This window comes from Natator depressus, chromosome 3 (genome assembly GCF_965152275.1).
Source record: "Natator depressus isolate rNatDep1 chromosome 3, rNatDep2.hap1, whole genome shotgun sequence".
Taxonomy (NCBI): domain Eukaryota; kingdom Metazoa; phylum Chordata; order Testudines; family Cheloniidae; genus Natator; species Natator depressus.
The window spans coordinates 57,107,658-57,129,691 of NC_134236.1; the positions used below are offsets into that span (position 1 = coordinate 57,107,658).

The 22,034-nt window shown below is 41.2% G+C and overlaps 1 protein-coding gene across 5 annotated transcripts in view; it reads left to right on the plus strand.

Moving 5' to 3' along the window:
- FAM135A (family with sequence similarity 135 member A) overlaps nt 1-22,034 on the plus strand; it is a 147,317-nt gene that overhangs the window by 28,103 nt on the left and 97,180 nt on the right. For all 5 annotated transcript variants that reach the window (XR_012638780.1, XM_074947923.1, XM_074947921.1 and 2 more), the window contains exon 4: nt 17,782-17,861. Coding sequence is in view for 4 of the 5 variants with exons in the window: in XM_074947923.1 (XP_074804024.1) it covers nt 17,782-17,861 (80 nt within the window). In the remaining variant the exon portion in view is untranslated. The remainder of the gene's footprint in view (nt 1-17,781; nt 17,862-22,034) is intronic.

Genomic DNA, 22,034 nt, shown 5'->3' on the forward strand with positions numbered 1-22,034 from the left:
TCCCCTTCTTGGGGTTGTCTCTTTTTTGTTGTTTTTTCTCAGGAATGCCAGGTTCCTCAGGATTCAAGAGGTGCCTCTCCTTCTGAGAGGTTTATTTCAATCAGTGACAGGCTTTCCCAGTGCCTGCACTGTTAGTGTGTTACCCATATTCCTAATAAGTGCAAGATCTGTACATCCTTCAGGGGTAGATTTTGAAAAAAAAAATATTGGGAGGTGAAGTTTAAACTACTAATGATGGAACAAGCCTTATGTCCAGCTTTGGATCCAGAGGCAGAAGACCCCTCAGTACTCCTGATGCCCCACAAGATCTCGGTCATCGGAAACAGCTAGAGACGTAGGCAATACTGTGTCACTGAATACTTCTATGCTACTGAAGTTCTCATCTATATCTTCCTCTGAACAGAAGGAGAGAGGTGTAAATCTCCAAGAAGATCTTGGTCACCAACACACAACAGGGCTACAGAGACCTCGGGTCCCAAGGGGAGTTCAGCGTAGGCTCTGAGTGATGCAGGTACTGCAAAAGCAAAGAAGAAAACTCAGTCTAAGACTGACTTTGGATATCTGGATCCTGACTGACAGAGACATAGGTGTCCCGGAATAGCACTTGGTACCGATATCAAGGAAGACAACTGTAGCGAAGACCACTAGACCCTATATAATACTGCGGGAGTCAGAGCCAATTCACTCACAGGCCAAGCGCTCAGTGCTGGCTACATCAGTACTGAAGCCATCCTCCATAGGCTCTGTCCCAGGCCAGTCTTTGTTACGGTCGGTACTACAAGAGTTTAGGTACCCTAAACACTTGATAGTCTCTTCAGAGTGTTGGGGGTTTGTCAGCAGCAAGACCCTCTCAATCACTGATCTCTGTATCACACAGGGAACCAGGCTTGCCCTAATCTACTTTGCAAATTGAACAGCTCCCCTCCTTGACCCCTGGAGAATGTGTAAGAGGAATCTTCAGATTTTCAGGTCTTGGTGTAGGGTTCCCCAGAACACATCATTCTCCCTCCTACACTGATGTTTTACAAGAGAATAGATCTCAAATGACACCCTCCTGGCAGGAACACAGATGGATGTCTCCATCTTTGCCTTTTGGCCTCCCTCAGTGGCCTTGCTGGGATCCCTGAGTGTTGTAACTCCAGCAATTTGTGACAAGGTCTTCACACTGTTGGAGGGAACAGAGAAGAAGGGATAATCTTCAACCTTCTTTGTCACCACCAATGCCAGAGGATGAGACCCGTGAGGAAAAAGATGCAAGGGCAGACAAGGAGGTGACACCTCTTACAAATATTTCCTCTTCTTCACCTGATGTGTCATGCCTCCACCACCTTCTGTGGCAGATGACTTCAGACAGTTTCAGGAAATGATAAAGCAAATTGCTGACACTTCAGATTCCCTTAGAGGATGTTCAGGAATCCCATCACACACCTTGTCATGGATGAGAATTGCTATTTCAGTGAATTAAGCTCTTATGGAGCCCACTAAGGCAGTTTGGAAAACTCCATCTATAATACTGTCTACCTGCAAGAGAGTGGATGAAAAGTATTATGTTCCTGCCAGGGAACAGGAGTTTCTATTCTCTCACCCAGCTCTGAACTCCCTAGTGGTAGAGGCTGTTAATGAAAGAGGCAGGCAACATAGCTCTAAACAGCAAGGACTATAAGCAGCTCTATTCCTCCCCCCCCACCCCCCCAATCCACACTTCAGTTCAGAAGAGTAAACCATCAGGTGCTCATGGCCAAATAGGACTACGTCAATTACAACAGATTTAGTTTCTATAGTGAACATCCGTCAGAGAAACACTGATCACTTTAAAGCCACTGTTCAGGAGGGACAATCTGTAGCAAAAACATTGCTCCAGGCCTCCTTAGATGTGGCACATACTGCAGCACAGTCTAGATCCTCTTCAGTGATCATGAGAGGAACGTCTTGGCTGCAGATGTTGGGACTTCTGAGAGAGGTTCAAAGTACCATTTGAAGATCTCTGCTTTGACGGTTGCAAGCCCTTTGCGGACTCAGTGGATGTCTTTTTACACAAAGGACTCAAGAGTCACACTGAGATCCCTTTGAATCTGTATTCCTGTAAATAGGAGGAGATTTTATAGATATCAGATAGTATAAAGAGCATTCCCAGACCCGTATTCAACCTACCATACACACTCTGAACCCCTGGCCAAGAGACCAAGGAACTCAAAAAAGAAACCCCCTCGGCTACAACTACATCTTCCCAGCCATCCATGTCCTTCAGCAACAATTATGACGGCTTGGTTGAGTGTCTCTGACCATCCAGTTCATGGGACTTTACAGCTGCAACATTCTACCACCACTTCCTCATTTTGGATGCTGCTTCCTCCCCTTTAAGGATGCGTGGGAGTATATAATATGAGACAAATGGGTTTTGGAAGCCATAACTTCTGCTTACACTGTACATTTCAAGGCTCTCTCCTCTACCCATCCCTGTTCTTCTTCAGGGACTCCTCTCATAGTCAGTTACTAGAACAAAAAGTGACCTCACTGTTAAGTTTAGGAGCAACACAGAAGAATGGGATTCTACTCAAAATACTTCCTGATATCCATAAAGAAGGGGGAATGGAGACCAGTTTTAGAACTCAGGCTGGTAAACAGATACATAAATGTAAAACAGCAAAAATTCAGGATGACTACCCTGGCAGCAATAATTCCATCATTATAGTTAGGAGATTGGGTCAAATCTCAATCTACAAGATGCATATTTTCATTTTGCTATTCATCCATCACACAGGAGGTTTCTTTGTTTCCAAATCAACAACGAACACTGCTAATACAGGGTGCTTTCTTTTGGATGATCTTTTGTACCAAGGATGTGCTCAAAGATTTTGGCAGTAATTGCTGCCCACCTGTTTGGGCATAATAGTTTTCCAGTGTCTAGATGATTGGCTGATAAAGAGCAGATCTTGTCAGTAGGTTTGGAGTCAGTAAACACCATGTGTTCTTTATTTTACAGCATGGTCCTTCAAGTCAACCTCAAAAGTCCATTTTGACTCCACTACAGTGTGTAGATTTCATAGAAGCTTCACTGGATGCTTTGATAGGCACAGCTACCATCCAGCACATTTCTCTCACTAGTGAACCACATCAAGGATTCAGGGCAAGTTACACTAAGAGATTGCCTTCAGCTGCTGGGACATATTTACATGTGTCTTTGTAGTGTTCAAAAATGCTTAACTACACTTTCTACCTTTGCTCAGATTGAAGTCAGTAAAGATAATGACAAACATGTTGAGCATGTATTATCAACCATCAAGGAGGAGCACGTTCCCCACCTATCTGTGCTAAAGTGATAAAACTCTGGAATTAGTGCATAATCAAGCACATACTCATCCCAGCTTCTTACCTTCCAGATATTCAAAATACCATGGCAGACTACTTCAACACACATTTCTCTCTAAATTACAAATGGGAACTAAACTCCAGAGTTCTTCACATAATAATCTCGGGGTGGGGGGGGGGGGGTTGTTAGAGGTTGATCTGTTTGCCACGGCAGCAAATGCAAAATGCATCACTTATTGCTCCAGAGGGAATCTTGATCCCCTATCTCTAGGGGATACATTTCTTATCACACGTAGGGAAGTCCTTTTGTCCACGTATCTACTAACACAGTTACTATTGATGGTTCTCAATAAGATTGGGCCAGAGTCATACTAATTGCATCAATGTGGCCAAGACAAGTCTGGTATCCCTTTCTCATCAGGCTCACGTCTTCTTCATGGAAGCTTCCAATCAGTCCTTACCTAATGACTTAAGTTGCATGTCAAACACTTCACCCCAATTTACAGATTCTGTGCCTCCAAGCATGGTTCCTCGATGGTTTTCAGGGATAGAGAGATCTTGTTCCTCATTTGTACAATGTTTTATTAAATAATAGAAAACCATCTACAAGAAATACATATCTCCAAAAATGGAAATGATACCATCTTGGGTGTAACAGTCATCAGATTTCACCAACTTGCTCTCCCTTCCTAGAGTACTGGATTACCTGTTAGTAATTGAAGACAAAGTCTTTCTATGAATTCTATTAGGGTTCATTTAGCGGCAACAACAGCCTTTCACATACCCGTAAGTTTGTTTTTTTCCCCCCTCTTTTATCTTCCAGCTACTCAAGATTCCTGCAAGGTTTGACAATTATCTACGGATCAGAAGCCCTACTCTTAGCTAGGATCAGGACCAAGTCCTTAATGGCCTTATGAAGCATCCATTTGAACTACTAGCTTAAATGTTAATTATTAGATTTATCTATGAAGACAGCCTTTCTGGTAGCGATCACTTCCACCCAAAGGGTAGGAGAATTGGGGGCTTTAATGGCGGACCTCCCATTTATGGTGTTCTTCAGAAAGCAAGTGTTGCTACAGGTCTATCCAAGATTCTTAGCTAAAGTCTCTTCAGAATTCCACATTAATCAAACCATTCATCTCTGGTTTTCTTCTCAAAACCGCAGCAGACTAGTCAAGAAGCCATATTCCATACTCTAGAATTCAGGAAGGCATTAGCCTTCTACCTAGACAGGACTAAACCATTTAGGAAATCTCCTGGACTATTTGTATCCCTTGCAGACAGAAACAAGGGTTTGATAGTTTTGAAACAGAGGTTGTAAAAGTGGATCTCCCATTGTATTGAGACTTGTTTCGAGAGAGCTCATGTCCAACCCCCTTTAAGAGTGATAGCACATTCTATAAGAGCAGTATCTATATCGATAGCTTTACTTAACTAGGTACCAATAGTAGACAGATGTAGAGTAGCAACTTGGTCCTCTGTTCATACCTTTCTAATCATTGTGCCTTCATGCCTGCAGCAAGATCAGATGGGCAACACAATTCTCTCTTCAGTATTGGACTCTGCTGCAAACCTCCCACTTCCTTAGGGGGATACTGCTTGGCAGTCACCTGAAGTGGAGCACCCACAGGAACACTGCTGGAGGAAGGAGAGGTTATTCATTTTGTGCAGGAACTGTATTGTTCAAGATGTGTCCCTCTGGGGGTGCTCTGCTACCCACCCTCTTTTCATTCTGCTTCAGAGTCACCTTTATGGGACTTCGTGGTGGAGAAGGAATGGAGGGTGGTTTGCCCGTGGGGGCAGGAGGATATGTGGGAAATATGCATGGGCTGAACAGGCACTGCTACCAAAAAATCTCTGATCAAAGGTGAAGGCACAAATGTACCTGAAGTGGAGGCCCCATGAGAGGACATATCGTAAAAAACCTCAAGTTTACTGCACAAGGTGAGTAACCTCTCCATTCTTTCTCTAAGAAGAAAGTTTCAACCAGTATAATCCTTGTGATTTATTTTTGAACTATCCAGCTGATTGCCTAGCATTATGATATAATAGTCCTTTGTACATTCCCTAACAAACTGTGGGCTTGTCTACACAGGAACACTCAGAAAAGTTAATCTGAATTAACTAAAAGTGTTAATTTAATGTGGATTAGTTACAGGGCGTTAAATCCCTTGTGAACACACTCATTCTGGATTAAATTGGCCTTAATTCTGTTCCCCTGCCTCTGCCAGATTCCCACAACTCTAGCCTAGAGGGTAATAAAATTTGAATGGTGCTAGCTATTATGCAGTTGTGTTCAGAAATGATTGTCAAGCAAGATTCTTCCAGAACTCTGCTTTTGGCAATCATTTTTCCAGTACTAGAGAGAGCAGCCTGTAAACTGTTTCTGTTCATAATTAGGTCCACAGATCCATGACAGTGGTTCTCTGTGCAGCTTGCCAATCAGTGGCAGGAGAGGTCTGACTCCATCTCTGAGAGACCTACAGTTTTTCACCTGCTTTCACAGCTGCAGGCAAGCAGACCAGCTCCTTCTGCTGCAGAATTAAAAAACCAAAACTTCAACGGGCTTAAAATTTCCAGGTTCTCAAGGTCTGCCTTTATTGGCAGAAGGAATTCCTTTTCTCCCCACTGGGACTCTCTGTACCTGCTCATCCCCATGCAGAGTACAGCTTGGGGGGAGAAGGCCTAGAAGAAAGGGAAAAACCAGAAACTGTGTCTCCTGTACCTCCCTGCAGATTGAGTGCCTACATGGAGATCAGTGCGTGTTCTATGATGACCCAGGCCCCTCTCAAGTGCTCATGTGTTCCTCATCCTCCTGAAGTGCACAGAGGTTTTTTTTTTTTTATGGGTTTTTAACCTGGTTCTCAATGCCATTCCAGGCCCTCCATTTGAGCTACTCATAAAGGTGTCTCATTACTTTCTAACCATTAAAATAGCCTTCTTGCAAGTAAAAGTGATTGCTATCAAAGTGTCTGAGTTAGGAGCTGTTTCTCTGTAACCTCAGTATTTCACCTTCCGTAAAGATAAAGTGATTCTCAGAACCAATCCTGCCTTCATACCAAAGACTAGCTCCCAGCCCACAGAGTACAGGAAATTATCCTTCTATCCTTTTGCCCAGCTTCAGTGCATCTCAAAGAGAAATCGTGGCATACTTTAACAGAGTTTCCAAAGTATGTATTCATTGCACAGCTCAATTTGGAAAGGTGAATGCTTTCTTCGTGCTTTATCATCTGAGTCGGAAGGGAAAGAAGGCCTTAAAGTCTGCCATTTCCAGAGGGAAAAGAGATTATATCTCAAAGGCAAACAAGCCAAAAAAAAAACCCCCCATAATACCATCTTCCAAAATGAGAGGTCATTCCTTCAGAGCTTTGGCAGCTTCATGGACATAAAGATCACTTGCTTCATACAAGGAAATATACAAAGCAGCCCCCTGTTTAACTGTTCATACCTTCTTCAGATTCTTCCAGTTGGATATCCAGTCATCATCTGGAGTTACCTTTGATAGATAGGTACTCTATGCTTGTAGCATTTCATTAACTATTACGAAATGCGTTACTGTCTCTCACATCTGTTACATAAATGTATACGCTCCACCCCCGTCCAACCTGAGTGGATATCATGGATCTGTGGACCTCGTTACCAATAAGAATGTGTAATTAACTGTGCCTTATCTGGAAATTTATTTAATGAGGACAACCACATCCAACCCACCCTTAGTGAACTCTTAACTGGGAGAAGATGGCATGTATTGCTAGTCAAAGTTGGTTATTCATTGAATACCTTGCTCTGCAGGAGGTTGTATTTAGTCTTAGTGCATAATATTCCTTACTAATATAGAGTGGTTACAGATTTCCCTGGCTGTGGAAGTGTCCCAACTGCTGATTTCTCAGAGGTAGAGACAAACCTTCCCTGTCACTTCTTGGCAGGTCTGGTCTGTCTCCAAAGATGTATAGAAAAGTGACATAATGCTATGATCTGTGGACCTCATTCCTCCTAGAAAGGAGATTTTCACATAAGGCACAAATACATTTCCCTCGTGTGCCTAGTGTGGATCAAAAATCCACTTTCCTAGTTAGACTGTAGAATTGATGAGGTTTGTATTGTAATATTGTCAGGTTTGGATGCAAATCATATTTCAGCATGTGGGGCTTTAACAATAATTATTTGCATTGTAATAGCATTCAAAATATGTTGGTGCTGTACAAACACAAAAACACTGTCCTTGCCTTGAAAAGCTTACAGTCTAATCTAAATAGACAAGACAGACAAATAGGCCAACAACAGACAAGCCAAATGTTTGAGGAGATGATAGGAATGTGTCTAGTTGTCTTTCCTGTTTTTCTTGTCCGACTATCCCGCTGTCATATGACAATGGTAAAGTGTCATGGACAGATTTGTTTTCTTCTAGAAACTGAACAAAGAAGATTAGTATAATCCTTCAAGATATCTCTTCACTGTACTGGGATAGCTTCCCCGGCCTACCCCTAACTGGCTTCTTCCTACAGATGTAATTAGTAATCAAATCCCAAAGTATACACACCTGTTCAATAAGTGTAGGTTTCTTCCTTCACTCAGGCTATTGTATGAATATCATTGCCATTAGGGTCATATGGCAGTTTAACTTTTTAAGCAGGTGAAGGTGGCCAACTTTTTCTTATGTGCTTAGTACTGTGATCAGCTTCAATCACATGTACACTAACTCAGGGTACAGTTATGTCCATTGATTATGTCCAGTAGCTACGTCATGTCCTATGTTTCTTCATTTGGCAAGATGGACCCTCCTGGTTTCATCTTGGGTAAGCTTTTTGTTATATTCCAATAGCTAAAGAAGAGAGCCTGAGACTACCAATATTTGGTGTGTCACATCTCATCCTGGCGTTTTTAAGCAAGGCTGGCAAATGGAGGTATACTTAAAGTTTGCAGCATTCTGTTGGTCCACCAATAAGTAGCTGAGCTTATCGCAATAACTGACATGTAGTTGCCCTAACAGCTGAGAAGAGTTAATGTGAGGCCATGATTTGGCTGAAGTGATTTAAACATTATAAGCCCTCACATTGACGGATATGCACAATGAATGAAGAGGAGCTCTTGTTCTGCTTGTCTGTAAACCATTTTGTTTTTCATAATACTTTTTATTGCTGAATTTTACTCAAGGCATTATTGTTTCTTTTTGAAACACACTTTCATAAATAGGATACAAAAATGTCAAGCTGCCCCAGATCACACATTTTAAATTGTTACAGCCAATGAAAAATCTAGAGCTTCCCAAAATGTTATCTATTTTGCAAGTTTTAACAATGTAATCAGCATTAAGCATATGTCCTTTCTGATTCTTTTAAAGATATGAGATCCAACACAGGATACAAATGGATTCCCTCAAGATAGCAAAGCAAAAGTTTACATTCGAATTCTCTGAACTCTAAAGAGATGGAGGACAGTGGGATGGGCGACAAATACTTTTGCCTCAATATTAAAGGGGTACTGTCAGATTGATTTTTAAATCAAAATGTAGGTCTTAGTACAATCTTACAAAAACATAAAAGTAGTAGAATGGTGGGGGGGGGTGGTTTGTTGTTTTTTAATTCAAGTGAAAAATTATTATTTGAAGAAGACCATTTTTTCAGGATTTCTTACCCTGTGCAAACACCATCTAGAAGTCCCAAAAGTGAAAGGTTTGGAGGCCTGCACACATTAACAGATGGAACACTTCAAATAGAGCTGGGCAAAATTTTTCAGACAAATAGTTTATGCACTGAAAATGCCAGTTTTAGCCAATATAAAATTGCTTCTGAATTTGACCCAATTAGTTTTTGCTGGGAAAAACTTTTTCCAGGCCAGCATACCATCTGTGGGTATGTTGGCATTGCAATAAAAGACCCAGTGGCATGGCTGTGCATGGTCTGGGTCAGCTGACTCAGGTTCGTGGGACTTAGGGTGTAGGGCTAAAAACTGCAGTGTAGATGTTTGGGCTTGGGCTGGAGCTGGGGCTGTGAGAATTCACAAGGGGGGAGGCTCCATTCAGAGCCTGAATGTCTACACTGCAATTTTTAGCCCAAGCCCCATCAGCCAGAGTCAGCTGACATGGGAATCTTAGACTCCATGCTTTGAGTGTTTCATTGTAGTGTAGACATGTCCTGTGAGTTCTCATCTGTCAGTGCATCTGTGCCTCCCACTTTATAACATTTAGCCCAGTGGTTGCGGCTCTTGCCTGTGATGAGAGAGATCCAGGTTTGATCCTCACTCTGAATCAAGTAAGATCTTCCCCCATCCCATGCGAGCACCCTAACCACTAGGTTATCCGCTGTTCTGGGGCTGGTTACACAATCTCTCCAGTCGAGCTGTTCCATTTTGCATTAATACTTAAAGATTCATTAGCCCAAAGAAAGAGAGCACTTGAGAACGATTATATCCTCATGATTAAGGCAGTCACCAGAGCAGTATGAAATGTGGATTCATATCATCTCTATGTCTAGCTCTAATTTCAACCTTGCTGTGTTAGTGGTACCAGCCAACTGGTAACCTCACCTGTTGGTTCCTTTTTACCACTAATAATTGAGGAGCTTTCTTGGGCTACTCCTTTCAGTAGCTATAACCAGTCAACTTTTTGGCTGGATTTCTTTCTTAGGGTATTCCTCAGTGGTTTAAACCGATTTATTTTACTATTCATTTATTTCTTCTGTCAGATTTAATAAATTGGAAATAATTTAGATTTGGTAGGAAGGGCTTTTGTGGTCTCTCTTAGCATTACGATCTCTTCCCTGTTTTATACATTTGTATCTCTCTTTTTCCCTTACCCCATGAGAACATACTAGTTTCCTACTTACAGTACCACTAAGATATGGGATGGGATGCTTTCTTCAAATACAGGAAGGATGCCCTTGTATTCCTTTCCATCAGAATCTCTAGTAGAAAGATTCCTGGCAAAGCAAAGGAGAGTCAGCATTTATTTTTCCTAATAGCTCCAGACTAGCCAAGATAAATATGATTCTCAACTTCGTTTCCAAATACCAAAGCCAAAAAAGTCCTCGAACAAAATAGCATCATCCTGTGATGGTGGCTAAAGGAGAGAAAATTACTTGTTTCTTTGAAGATATTATAGGGGAACACCAGATCTGCTATAGTTAAGGTTAAGCATCACTCTGTTTAAAAGTCAACTATTCTAAGTGCTCTAAAAATCTGCATTCTGACTCAGATTGCCTTGAAATTTGCTGTGCCACATGGGAGTAGTGATAGTGCTAGTTTTCCAAATTTCTGTCATTTGAGCAAATCGTTCCCAAAACACCCAGCATTTTACAAAATCGCCTTGTTTTTCTGAAGGTTTTCTTTGTGCACATCTGGGGTTCCAACAATGGCTGTGATCCTCCATAAACTGATCTCAGTTCCTTGGGATTTATGTCAGTTAGTGCACAGCTTTTTTTGCTGAAGCAATGTTGAAAAAGTTACTCAGTTAGGGACTTCAGGTTGACACGTACCAAACTGTCACACCTGAGATCACGAATAGAATGGTGAAATATACCTGACATCAGTCAGAGTAGCTCAGGGTGACACGCTGTAGTCATTGAACTCCAGCTATACTCAAATGTGTCATCTGGAATCTGAGAGTAATCATTGGCCATGTTGCTACTTTGTGTCTGTAGCAAGGGAGTTTTATGCTTTTGGGAAGTGTGCCTTGCAAAGTACAGTTCTTTTAAAAGGGGCTCTAACTATTTCTGAAAGATAAATAACACCTTACACCTCCATTCTACACAGATATGTAAGAATGGTTGTTGGGCATGTTGCTGTGAAAGTGGGATAGAGGTTTGACTGTTTGGAAACTCCCCTAGAGTAACATAGTTAAAAGAGCCTCTAATTTTGTTTTGAACTATTGCTCTGTATACTATAATGCAGCGTATGGTGCCTTAATGGATATTTCCCAAACAAAAGTTTCCAGATCAAATATGGGTTGATTCACAGGTTGCAAAGAGAATGAAATGGGTATGCACTGTATTGAGATAGGGAAGAGTCTGTGGAAGTCTATCTGACATCACAGACTTGGAATAACTCAGGGTGATAATCACTGAACCCCAGTGTAAGGGAGCAGACTCACCCCTGCGGCACCTCCTGCTGGTCTTGGTCAGGAATCAGCTCACCAGGCTCTGGAGCACCCTCTGCAGGTCAGTGATCCGCCTTACTGCTGGCCCACGTCCCTCCCAGACCCAGTGCCCCTTGTCTCTTGGATGGCTGCCCCCTGGCAGTACACCCACTGTCTCTCAGGGTCATCCCCCCCCCGGGGAACCCACACCCACTATCTCCACCTTGCCTCAGTGTAAGGCTACTGCCAGTCACCAACTAGCCCCTTGTATCGGGGCAGACTGCAGTATAAAAGCCACTCATCACTGGCAAGGAGGGGTTTGGACCTGCTGCCTCAGCCTACCCATGGGCTGCCCCCTTTGCAACCCCGATACCTGCCTGGCCTTCTACTAGGCCTCAGCCTGGGATTTTCCAGGTCAGAGCTCCCCAGCTCCCTTGGCCTTTCGCCAGCCCTGCTCCAATCTAGGTACTCTCTGCAGCCAGATCCCTCCCTCTCTAAAGGCTGGCGAGAGAGAGAGTGTGTCAGCTCCTGGCTCACTGCCTACTTATAAGGCCAGCTGAGCCCTAACTGGGGCATGGCCCCAGCTGAGCCTACTTCCCTACTCAGCCTGGGCTGCTTTCCCCAGCTACAGCCCTTTCCTGGGCTGTTCTAAGCCCCTTAGGGCAGCAGCGGGTGTCTACCCTGCTACACCCGGTCATACTCATTGACTAAATTTGAGTCCTGCCCTTGGTTGGTATTTGAGAATGACTGCTAGGCATAAATATTATATTTTTAGGTTGGGCACAAGTAATGCCCCTTTTTCAGCTATTGTTGTTATATTTTGTGTGATGTCTTAACATGACTCATGTAAAGTTTACTGAAGATAGTGTTACCCACCTGGAAATCAGTTCATGCCCGGAGTTCCTTGTGCAGTTTCTCCCTCTTCCTCCCAGAATACTTAGGGTATGTATATACTAGAGCAGAAATGTGTAAATTCCTGCGTGAAGAGACATACTCGCGCTAGCTCTGATTGAGCTAATGCACTAAAAAACACATGTAGCCACAGCAGCACAAACTTCAGGAGAGGCTAGCTGCCCTGTGCCTTGGGTCTTGCATGGGATTGTACTTGGAGTGGCTAGTAATTGGGTGGCTCTGGGAGACATGCTGTAGTAATTGAACGGTTTTTGCTAAGGTAAAACTTGGGTTTAGGTCAGGTGTAGCAGACTGGAGCAACCTATATGGTCTATCCTCAAACACTGAGTCTACTGAGTGTAAATGTTAAAGAGAAGGTTAAGGGATGACTTCATTACAGACTACAAGTACCTACATGAGGAACAAATACTTAATAATGGACTCTTCGGTCTAACAGAGAGAGGTACAACACAATCCAAATGCTGAAAGTTGAAGCTACACAAATTCATATGGGAAATAAGATTTAAATTTTTAACTGTGAGAGTAATTAACCATTGAAACAATTTACCAAGGGTTGTGGTGGATTCTCCATCACTGGCAATTTTTAGACCAAGATGTTTTTTTCTGATGTTTTTTTCAAAAATATGGAATTATTTTGGGGACATTCTGTGACTGTGCTATACAGGAGTTCAGACTACATGATCACAATGGTTATTTCTGGCCTTGGAATCTGTGAACCCCTTCACTCTGCCCAGAGGATTCTTTCTGAAACATTGATTTCATTTACTCCTCAGTAAGCCCCAAAGGCCATTGTCATGTATGCCACCAGACTGTTGACAATTCATATAACAAGATATCTGTGCACTGCTATTGACAGTTGCAATTATTCAACAAAAAAACCTTCAAAAACAGACTCCAACGAGAAACAGCAGAACTGGAATTAATCTGCAAACTGGACACCATTAAATTAGGCTTGAATAAAGACTGGAAGTGGATGGGTCATTACACTAACTAAAAACTATTTCCCTATGCTGATTTTCCCCCTACTGTTATTCACACCTTCTTGTCAACTGTTTGAAATGGGCCATCCTGATTATCACAACAAAAGTCTTTTATCTCCTGCTGATAATAGCCCACATTAATTGATTGGTCTCGTTAAGGGTTGGTATGGCAACCCCCATTTTTTCTTGTTCTCTGTGTGTGTGTGTATGTATGTGTATGTGCGTATATATATATATTATAAAATCTTCCTCAGGGCCAGCTCTAGGATTTTTGCCGCCCCCAAGCAAAAAAAAATTTTGGCTGTCCCCGCTTTTTTTTTCATGCCTCCCCGCCCCTGGCTCCGCCCCTTCCCTACCCCTTCCCCAAATCCCAGGCCCCGCCTCCTCCCCAGGATGTGCTACATTTCCCCCCCCATTGCTTCCTGCGGCTCCCCTCCCCCCCCTGCAATGCCCCGCCCTAGCTCACCTCCGCTCCGCCTGCTTCCCTGAACACGCCACCGCTCCACTTCTTCCCCTCCCTCTCAGGCGAGGGAGAGGCAGCGCGTTCAGGAACTGCTCTCTGCCCCAGCTCGCCTCCGCTCCACCACTGCCACCTCCCCCAAGCGCACCGCCGCTCGTCTTCTCCCTCCTTCCCTCCCCGTGCAAAACAGTTTTGCGTGTGGCAAGCCTGGGAGGGAGGTGGGAGAAGCCGAGCGGCGGCGGTTTCCCTCAGGGGAGCAGGCGGAGCGGAGGTGAGCTGGGGCAGCAGGGGCACATTTCTAGGGGGCGCATGGCCAGCGCTGGAATGCCGGCCCTAGAAATGCGCCGCCCCAAGCACCTGCTTGTTTTGCTGGTGCCTAGAGCCAGCCCTGATCTTACTGTATTTTCCACTGCATGCATCTGATGAAGTGGGCTTTAGCCCATGAAAGCTTATGCTCAAATAAACGTGTTAGTCTCTAAGGTGCCACAAGTACTCCTTGTTCTTAATATTCACAGTACTCTATTTGCAAATCAGTAAGGCAGTGTACTGGTGCACAGTTTTGGTAAATAGAGTGTGTGTGTGTGTGTGTGTTTGTGTGTGCGCGCGGATGTGGATGTGCGCCTCACTGTAGTTAAGTCATTACTTTAAAAATCAGGGGATGAGATTTTAATTTACTGTTTACATATTTTGCCCTGAGCTGAACCCCTACAGGATTTTGATATTAGGATTAGAAGGTAAATGTTTTTTGTATTAAAAACTGCTTAAAGTATAAATCTGCACTGAGTATCATGAGGCCACCTGTCTTCAAAACAAATAACCCTCTCCTCTGTTGAACTACATAGTGCAGGTAATGGTATGTGGAGTTTTCCTGAATTGGAAGTGAGCATTGAGAGGAAAAGTAAAGATGATGAAATATATTTTTCATTTAATCATTTTAAACGTTAAACGAATACAGCAGGGCTTTGGAGCTGTGCTCCGGCTCCGCTCCGGCTCCACTCCAGCTCCAGGCAAAAACCTGCGGCTCCACTGCTCTTGAGCTGATCTGCGCTCCAGCTCTGGGCTCCACTCCAAAGCCCTGGAATACATCCCTCAATCTCTGGATACATTTATGATAAAATAATTTAGAACTTGGATTGTAGACATTATTGTCATTAAATAGTATCATTAAGGTGAATTAGCTTTTTTTTTGCATGAAATAATTTTTAAAGATTTCAGAAATCTCTCTTCCCTTTTAAAACATACCTTTTCCAAATTCTGTTTTCTTTTCAGTACTCTTTTTGCTTTTAGCTTGCCTCTGGCCGAAGGGGCAAATTAAGATTTCAACTCAGCAAACCATCCCTATGCAGCAAAGTTCTTAACGTTAAGTGTGTGCTTAAGTGTTTTGCTGAACTTGGACCCAAGATCCTGAACCTGCATTGAAAACTGTGCAGATGCAATGATCTGTGCACATGATTCTCTGTGTGTTTGGGAACCAGTTTTGTAGGTAAAGATTCAAATGGGATGAACTCTGAGTAAAGTGGCTGACATCTTTCCAAACTGTAAAAACTAAATATTTATTTTATAGAGTACATAAGTTTTTCATATGTAAAAACGACTTCCAAAACCTAAATTTCTTAAACAGCAGTACAGTACACTCCGCTGAAAATCTGAGGTGGACCACCAGAGTTTTGAAGATTACCAGTTGTGTTTAACCACAGTTCAGCTGCTTGAGATTTAAATAAATTAATAAATAGTAGACTTATACAAATGCTAAAAAGGGCATATACTCTAGGTGCCTTTGACATAATTAATTATATCACAAAAAATACCTTCACTGCAGCAGTACGATTCACTATAACCCACCAAAGGTGAGACAGGGAAGTTAAAAGTTTATATCAGTGTCACCTCCAGAAATTTTCTACCTTTGTAATTCCCCCCCAGTTTTAAATGCTTGGGGTAAGGAGATGAGCTTTGTGACATGCCCCTCAGAGTATAGTTATTTTGGACTAAGGAGTGGAGCAAATTCCAAAGTAATATTCAGAATAACATGTCAAGATCTAGGTAGTTATTAGAAAAATGCTATATTTGGATCCAGAAATTACTACATATATTTGACTATATTGTATGTTTAAGATAATGGCCATTGATGAGGGTTGACAGTATGCCACCTCATCTTGTTTTAACTGAAATCATTATTAGCTATGAGGTGATGCAAAGTCATAGCTGATCCAGTGATGAGAAATAAATTCCTGTATTAGAATGCGTCCTGTATTAGAATGGATTTCTGTTGTGAAGAGTTCTCCTTTAGTTAAATAATCTCCTCAGTTCCTTACAGTAATAGAACTAGATGTTGGATATCTAATTTAAGTATTTTGTATGTATTTAATGAAAAATTATCATTCTTAACTCATGCTTGACAGGTGATGAGTCACATCTTTGAGTATTTTGTTTTTATAGCTATTTTTTATACAGCTTCATTGTAGGTTTTTGAAAATATGCAGAGCTTGTAAATTTAATATGGGTGCTGTTTTATCACATTTTTAAATGGTGATATTCTAGATTGTATAAATTGTTCAGGGTAGGGATGGTCTTCCTTTTATCTCTTGTACAAGTATTGAGCACGTTATCAGCATTTAGTTATTAACAGTGCCTTCCAACATCTCACTATTTTTGTCACACAATTTTGGCCAAACTGAAGTTTCTTTTAACTTAGTTTTGTGTAAGGGTTCAAATTTAGAATTGATTTTAGTTACCTAGTTCTCTCTTATGTTACTTATGTTATGGTAGTGTTGAGAGGCTCTAGCTGTAACTGGAGCCCTGTTGTGTTCAGTTTTGGTCACAGTATTTCAAAAGAGATGTAATAGAAATAGAGCAGGATGGGGGACTAAAGTGAGTCATAGGAGATTGACATGATTGTGGCTGCTTCATTTAGAGAAGAGATGAATAAGAGGAGTATGGCTGATGTATACAATAATGAATGGAATACAAATGATAAATCATTCACTGCTAATTATCCTTTATCATAATATGAGAATATGGGGACAGTCTGTGAAATTGAAAGAAAGCTAACTTAAAAACGATACAGGTAAGTTCTTTACACAATGAATGGTTAACCTGTGGAACTCATTCCCACAAAATATTAGTGAGACTGAGCTTAGCGGGATTCAAAAAATGGATTAGACATTGATATGGGTTATCAGAAATTCTCCATTACGTTAGATGAGAATTAGATGAGATATTTTTTTAAATTGGAAAGGACCAACTTTTGTGCCTCTGATATTTTATGAAGAAATATGGGCATGTTATTCCTTAATTGTCCCCCGTAGAGCTTCTTGCAGCTTCCTGAGAAGCACCAGTTCCTAGAGATGGGATACTAGACTACACAGAGCACTGGGCTGAATGCAGTGTGGCAGTTCCCAAGTTATGAGCTATATAAAAATAGAGGTAGACACAGTTCTTGTCCTAAAGACATTATAACCTGATAATGAGCTGGTCTAAATGTAAAACCTACCCTTCAGTCTAGCCTTTCCATGATGATGAAAATGGGAAGTAAACAGAACAGGGATCATGTAGTTTACTTTTAGACTTTTATGTCATGGTGATGAGATCAGCAGGAGTTCAGTAGATTAAAAGCAATATTGAAAATATATTTTCTTGAGATATTTTGACCAAAAACCAAATCAGTATCAATAAGGAACTAGAATGGGGAGGAGGCACTAATAAAATAGGGAAGAGAGACCCAGAAGATGAAATAAAGGTGGAAATGAATTGTATAATTTAGGCTTCAGAGTGTATTTGAGTTTTCTACCTATCCTTATAGTTAATGATAGGTAATCATGTGGATAGCAAAAGAAAGTTAAAATTGTAACCTCACATTTTAAGGTTTGGAATTCTCTCTCTCTCTCTCTCTCTCTCTCCCCACCACTTTTAAAAGTGTGAAACTTAAAGAAGGTCGTGAAAGGAAAATATGTATTTTTGTATTAGAATTTTTGAATCTCTGTATATTGGTAAATATACGAGTGACTGTTTATTTCATAGTTTGCAAATTATTTTTTGGTCTCTTTCTTTAGTTTTTACCAGATTCGTGCTTCTATGAAAATTCCTCCAAGAGTGCCGCACAAATTAGAAGCCAGCTTGTTACCTGTGACAGGTAAGTACAAGAATTTTTATAGTGATTGTAGTCTAGTTTGACTACATTAATTAAGAGGACACCTCCAGGATTTTTATGTGCAGAGTCTGACTTCCTTTAAATTATTATAAGCTAAATGCCAGCAATGCTTCACATTCCTCAATTTGTAATTTAAAAAAAAGTCTGTAACAATAACTGAGAATAAAAAGTCTTTTTTTGTGCTGACCTATGTAAATTATCTGCCTTGTTCATCTTCACAGAACTATTCACTGAAGCTGACCGTACACTCTATTATTGGAAATGATATGGGAGAAACAAATAAAACAGCTTGACTTTCAGATTTCATGTTGAGTTTGCAGGGTTGCCAGGTAGAAAGACATCTTTTTGCTTGTAAAGTGAGCAAATTTAATGTGGACTCACTGAGAGATCCCAATCACCATGGCTTTATTAAAAGTAACTAAGTAACTTTAAGTGGAACCACACTTGAAAGGGAAAATGTTCTGACATACTTATGAGATTAGAATTTTAGTCCATTTGTTTAAATAATTGTCATTGCCTTTATGTAATGCTGTACACCGTATATACTCATTCATAAGCTGAATATTTTTGGTAAAAAAGTGATGCATCAAAGAGTGGGAGTCGGCTTATAAACGGGTCTACACCAAAATTTGATGATTTTAAACTCTATGAAATCATTGAATTGAATATCTAATACATTGTCATTTTGTTTACCTGGAGCGTCTGCAGGCATGGCGTGCCACTTCCCCAAGCTCCCGTTGGCTGGGAACGGCAAACTGTGGCCACAGGGAGCTGAGGGGCTCCATGCCTGCAGACGCTCCATGTAAACAAAACGTCCCGACCCGCCAGCGGCTTACCCTGATGGGCCAGGAGCCAAAGTTTGCCAACCCCTGAAATATAGGGTCGGCTTATGAAAGGGTCATACAGTTTTTACTATTTTTACCTATCCATCTTGGCTTATAAACGAATGGGCTAATGAACGAGTATATATGGTATATTAAATTGTTTTGATGAAAAGGAATTTATTGCCCCTGAGGTAAACCTTGAAAGTCAAGAGTACAACATAGATCTGAAGTGGGGAAGGGGAGCCAAGGTAGTCCTTCTGACATCGCTTTTAACAATACCATCTAAATAGCTATTTCCTAAAGTCTCCCTCTCTACACCCGGTCCCAGTCTCTTTTTCCAGTCAGTCTGTCTCCCCTCCTCCATCTCCTTGCCAATCTGTGTTGCCCAGTCTCCTTGCGAAACAAGTCCCAGCCTTCCTCCCCTGCAACCCTGCTCCCAGTCCCAGCCTCTTTGCCCAGCCAGTTCCAGTCTTCTCCCCACCTAACTCCCAGTGCCAGTTTCCCATTCCCTCCCCAACAGCTTTTAGTCCCAGTCCCTCCACCCACCCAACCCCAGGCTCCCTGACCCAATCTAATGCCTTTCTCCTTCTCACCCCATCCCCCCAGTCCAGCTCTGGTCAGCTGAATCAGGCAGCAATCCTCCTCCAGGCTTGCTTGAGTGTAAGCAAGGGAATCACTGAGAGCTTAGGGGAGACAGGCTTCCTGCTTTTAGTTCCAGTTCTCTGATCGAGCCCAGCCTGCCGCCTACAGCTCCATTTTCAGGGAAGGTCCAGCTCAGCCCTAGGCTGCTGGACTCTTGTTCTGAAGCTCTAGCTACTCTCTACTGAGCACGTACAAACTGCAGTTTTTCCATACACTTATAACTTGGCCTAATCTGGGTGGATTTTCACAGGAATGGCAAAAGGCACATCACTGGCATATACACATACACTCTCACACAAAAAAGCTTCCCCTCCCTAACTGAACCTGGTCAAATTTCAGATCTCTGCTCCAAAGCATGGGGGTGCTGAATCTTCTCAAAGAAAAGGTTGCCTGAATTTAATATGGGCAAAACAATGTAATTTCTTTAACCTCATTCTTGCGAATAGGTGAACCATTATTGCTGAAATTTCCCAAAACAGTTCAGCCTGAGGCTGACAATCAACATGTAAAATTTCAGCCCAAATGGTTAAAGTTGGGCAAAATTATAAGCAATTGTAAATAGGTTTTGCAATAGGAAGTATGAGGCAACCTTAATACGTGTTGCTACCTCTCCTGCTTATAATTATAAATGGGCACTGTTCATAGATTATAAACTCAGAGGGAATTATTGTGATCATCTAGTCTGACCTCCTGCATAAAACAAGCCTGAGGATTTCCTTGAATTAATTCCTGCTTTAAGTTCAGTAGCTTTGGTTTAACTGTAACATATCTTTTAAAAAAAATATGGAATCTAGATAAAAATTTCTGGTGATGGAGAATCCACCAGAACCCTTGGTAAATTGTTCCAATGATTAATTATGCCCACTGTTAAAAATTTCCACCTTGTTTCTGTCTGAATTTGTTTAACTTTAACTTACAGCCATTGGATCTCATTATAACTTCCTCTGCTACAATGAAAAGCCCTCTTATATTAAATTTCTTTTCCCAAAATATGTTCTGAAGGGGTGATTTGATCACAGAGTATAAAAGTCTCTTTGATGAGCTAAATAGATTGAGCTCCTTGCGTCTGTCACTGTAAGGCAGGTTCTCTGATCTTTTAATCATTCTCATGGCTCTTCTCTGAACTGTCCCCAATTTACCAACATCCTTCATGAATTTTGGACACAATATTCCAGTAGCAATAGCACCAGTGCTGAAGACACAGGTAATATAATCTCCCTACTTCTACTTGAGCTTCGCTTGTACATTCAAGGATTTCATTAGCCTTTTTGGCCACAGCATCATTCTGGGAGCTCATGTTCAGTTGATTATCCTCATAACCCCCAGAGTTGCTGCTTCCCATGGTAGAGTCCCCTATACTGTAACTATGCCCATGTTCTGTGTTCCTAAATGTCTGACCTTATATTTGGCTGTATTGAAATGCATATTGTTTGCTTGTGCCCATCTTACCTAGAGATCCAGATCACTCTGTATCAGTGACTTGTTCTCTTCATTATTTGCCACTCCTCCAATCTTTGTGTCATATGCAAACTTTATCAGATTTTATATTTTCTTCCAGATTATTGATAAAAATGTTAAATAGTGTAGTGCCAAGAACACAACCCTTAGAACCCCACTAGAAACGCAGCTGTTTGTTGATGATTCCCCATCTACAATTAGATTTAGAGACCTATCGGTTAGCTATCCATTTAATGTGTGCCATGTTGAATTTGTATTGTTTTAGTTTTTAATCAAAATGTTGTGCATAACCAAGTCAGATGCCTAACAGAAGTCTATTACATCGTTACCTTTATTAACCAAACTTGTAATGTCATCAAAAATGGTATCAATTTAATTTGACAAGATTTATTTTTGCATAAACCCATGCTGATTAGCATTAATTATATTACCCTCTTTTAATTCTTTATTAATTTAATCCCATATTAGCCATTCCATTATTCTGCTGAGGATCAGTGTCAGTCTGATGGGCCTGTAATTACTTGTATCCTCTTGTTTACACTTTTTTAATATTAGCATGACATTCTTTCTTCCATTCTTTTGGAACTTCCCTCGTTTCCCAAGAATCATTAAAAAAATGTTAATGGTCCATGAAGCCCCTCAGCCAGCTCTTTTTTAAAACTCTTGGGTGCAAGTTATCTGGACCTGCTGATTTTAAAGTGTCTTTCTTCAGTAGCTGCTGTTTAACATCCTCATGAGTTACTGTTGTAATGAAAAGTATTTTATCATCATTATCATCTGGCTTTTCCCCAAAATACAGAAGAGAGATATTTTGAAAACTTCTCTCTTTTCTGTATTATTATTTATAGTTCTACCTTTTCCATCTGATAATGGATAATTGTTGGGATTCCTTTTGTTCCTGATATACTTAAAATACTCCTGGCTGTTGTCCTCTGCTGACTATAGATTTCTCTTTGTGTCCTTTTCCTTCCTTTATTAATTTTCTACATTATCGTCTAATTTATATTGCTAGTATCTTCCCCTCCTGTTCCATTTTTATATCTATCTGTCTGTCTATCTATCTATCTATCTATCTCTGCTTTTACTTCCCCAGGCTGGTTTTTTTTTTTTTTTTTTTTTTTTAACAAGTATAGGCTTTTTTCTTGATTGTGGCTTTTTCGGGGGGCATCTAGTAAAAAAGTTCTTAAAGCTCCTAATATAAGTTTGCTTAATACTTTCCATTTTAAGACCC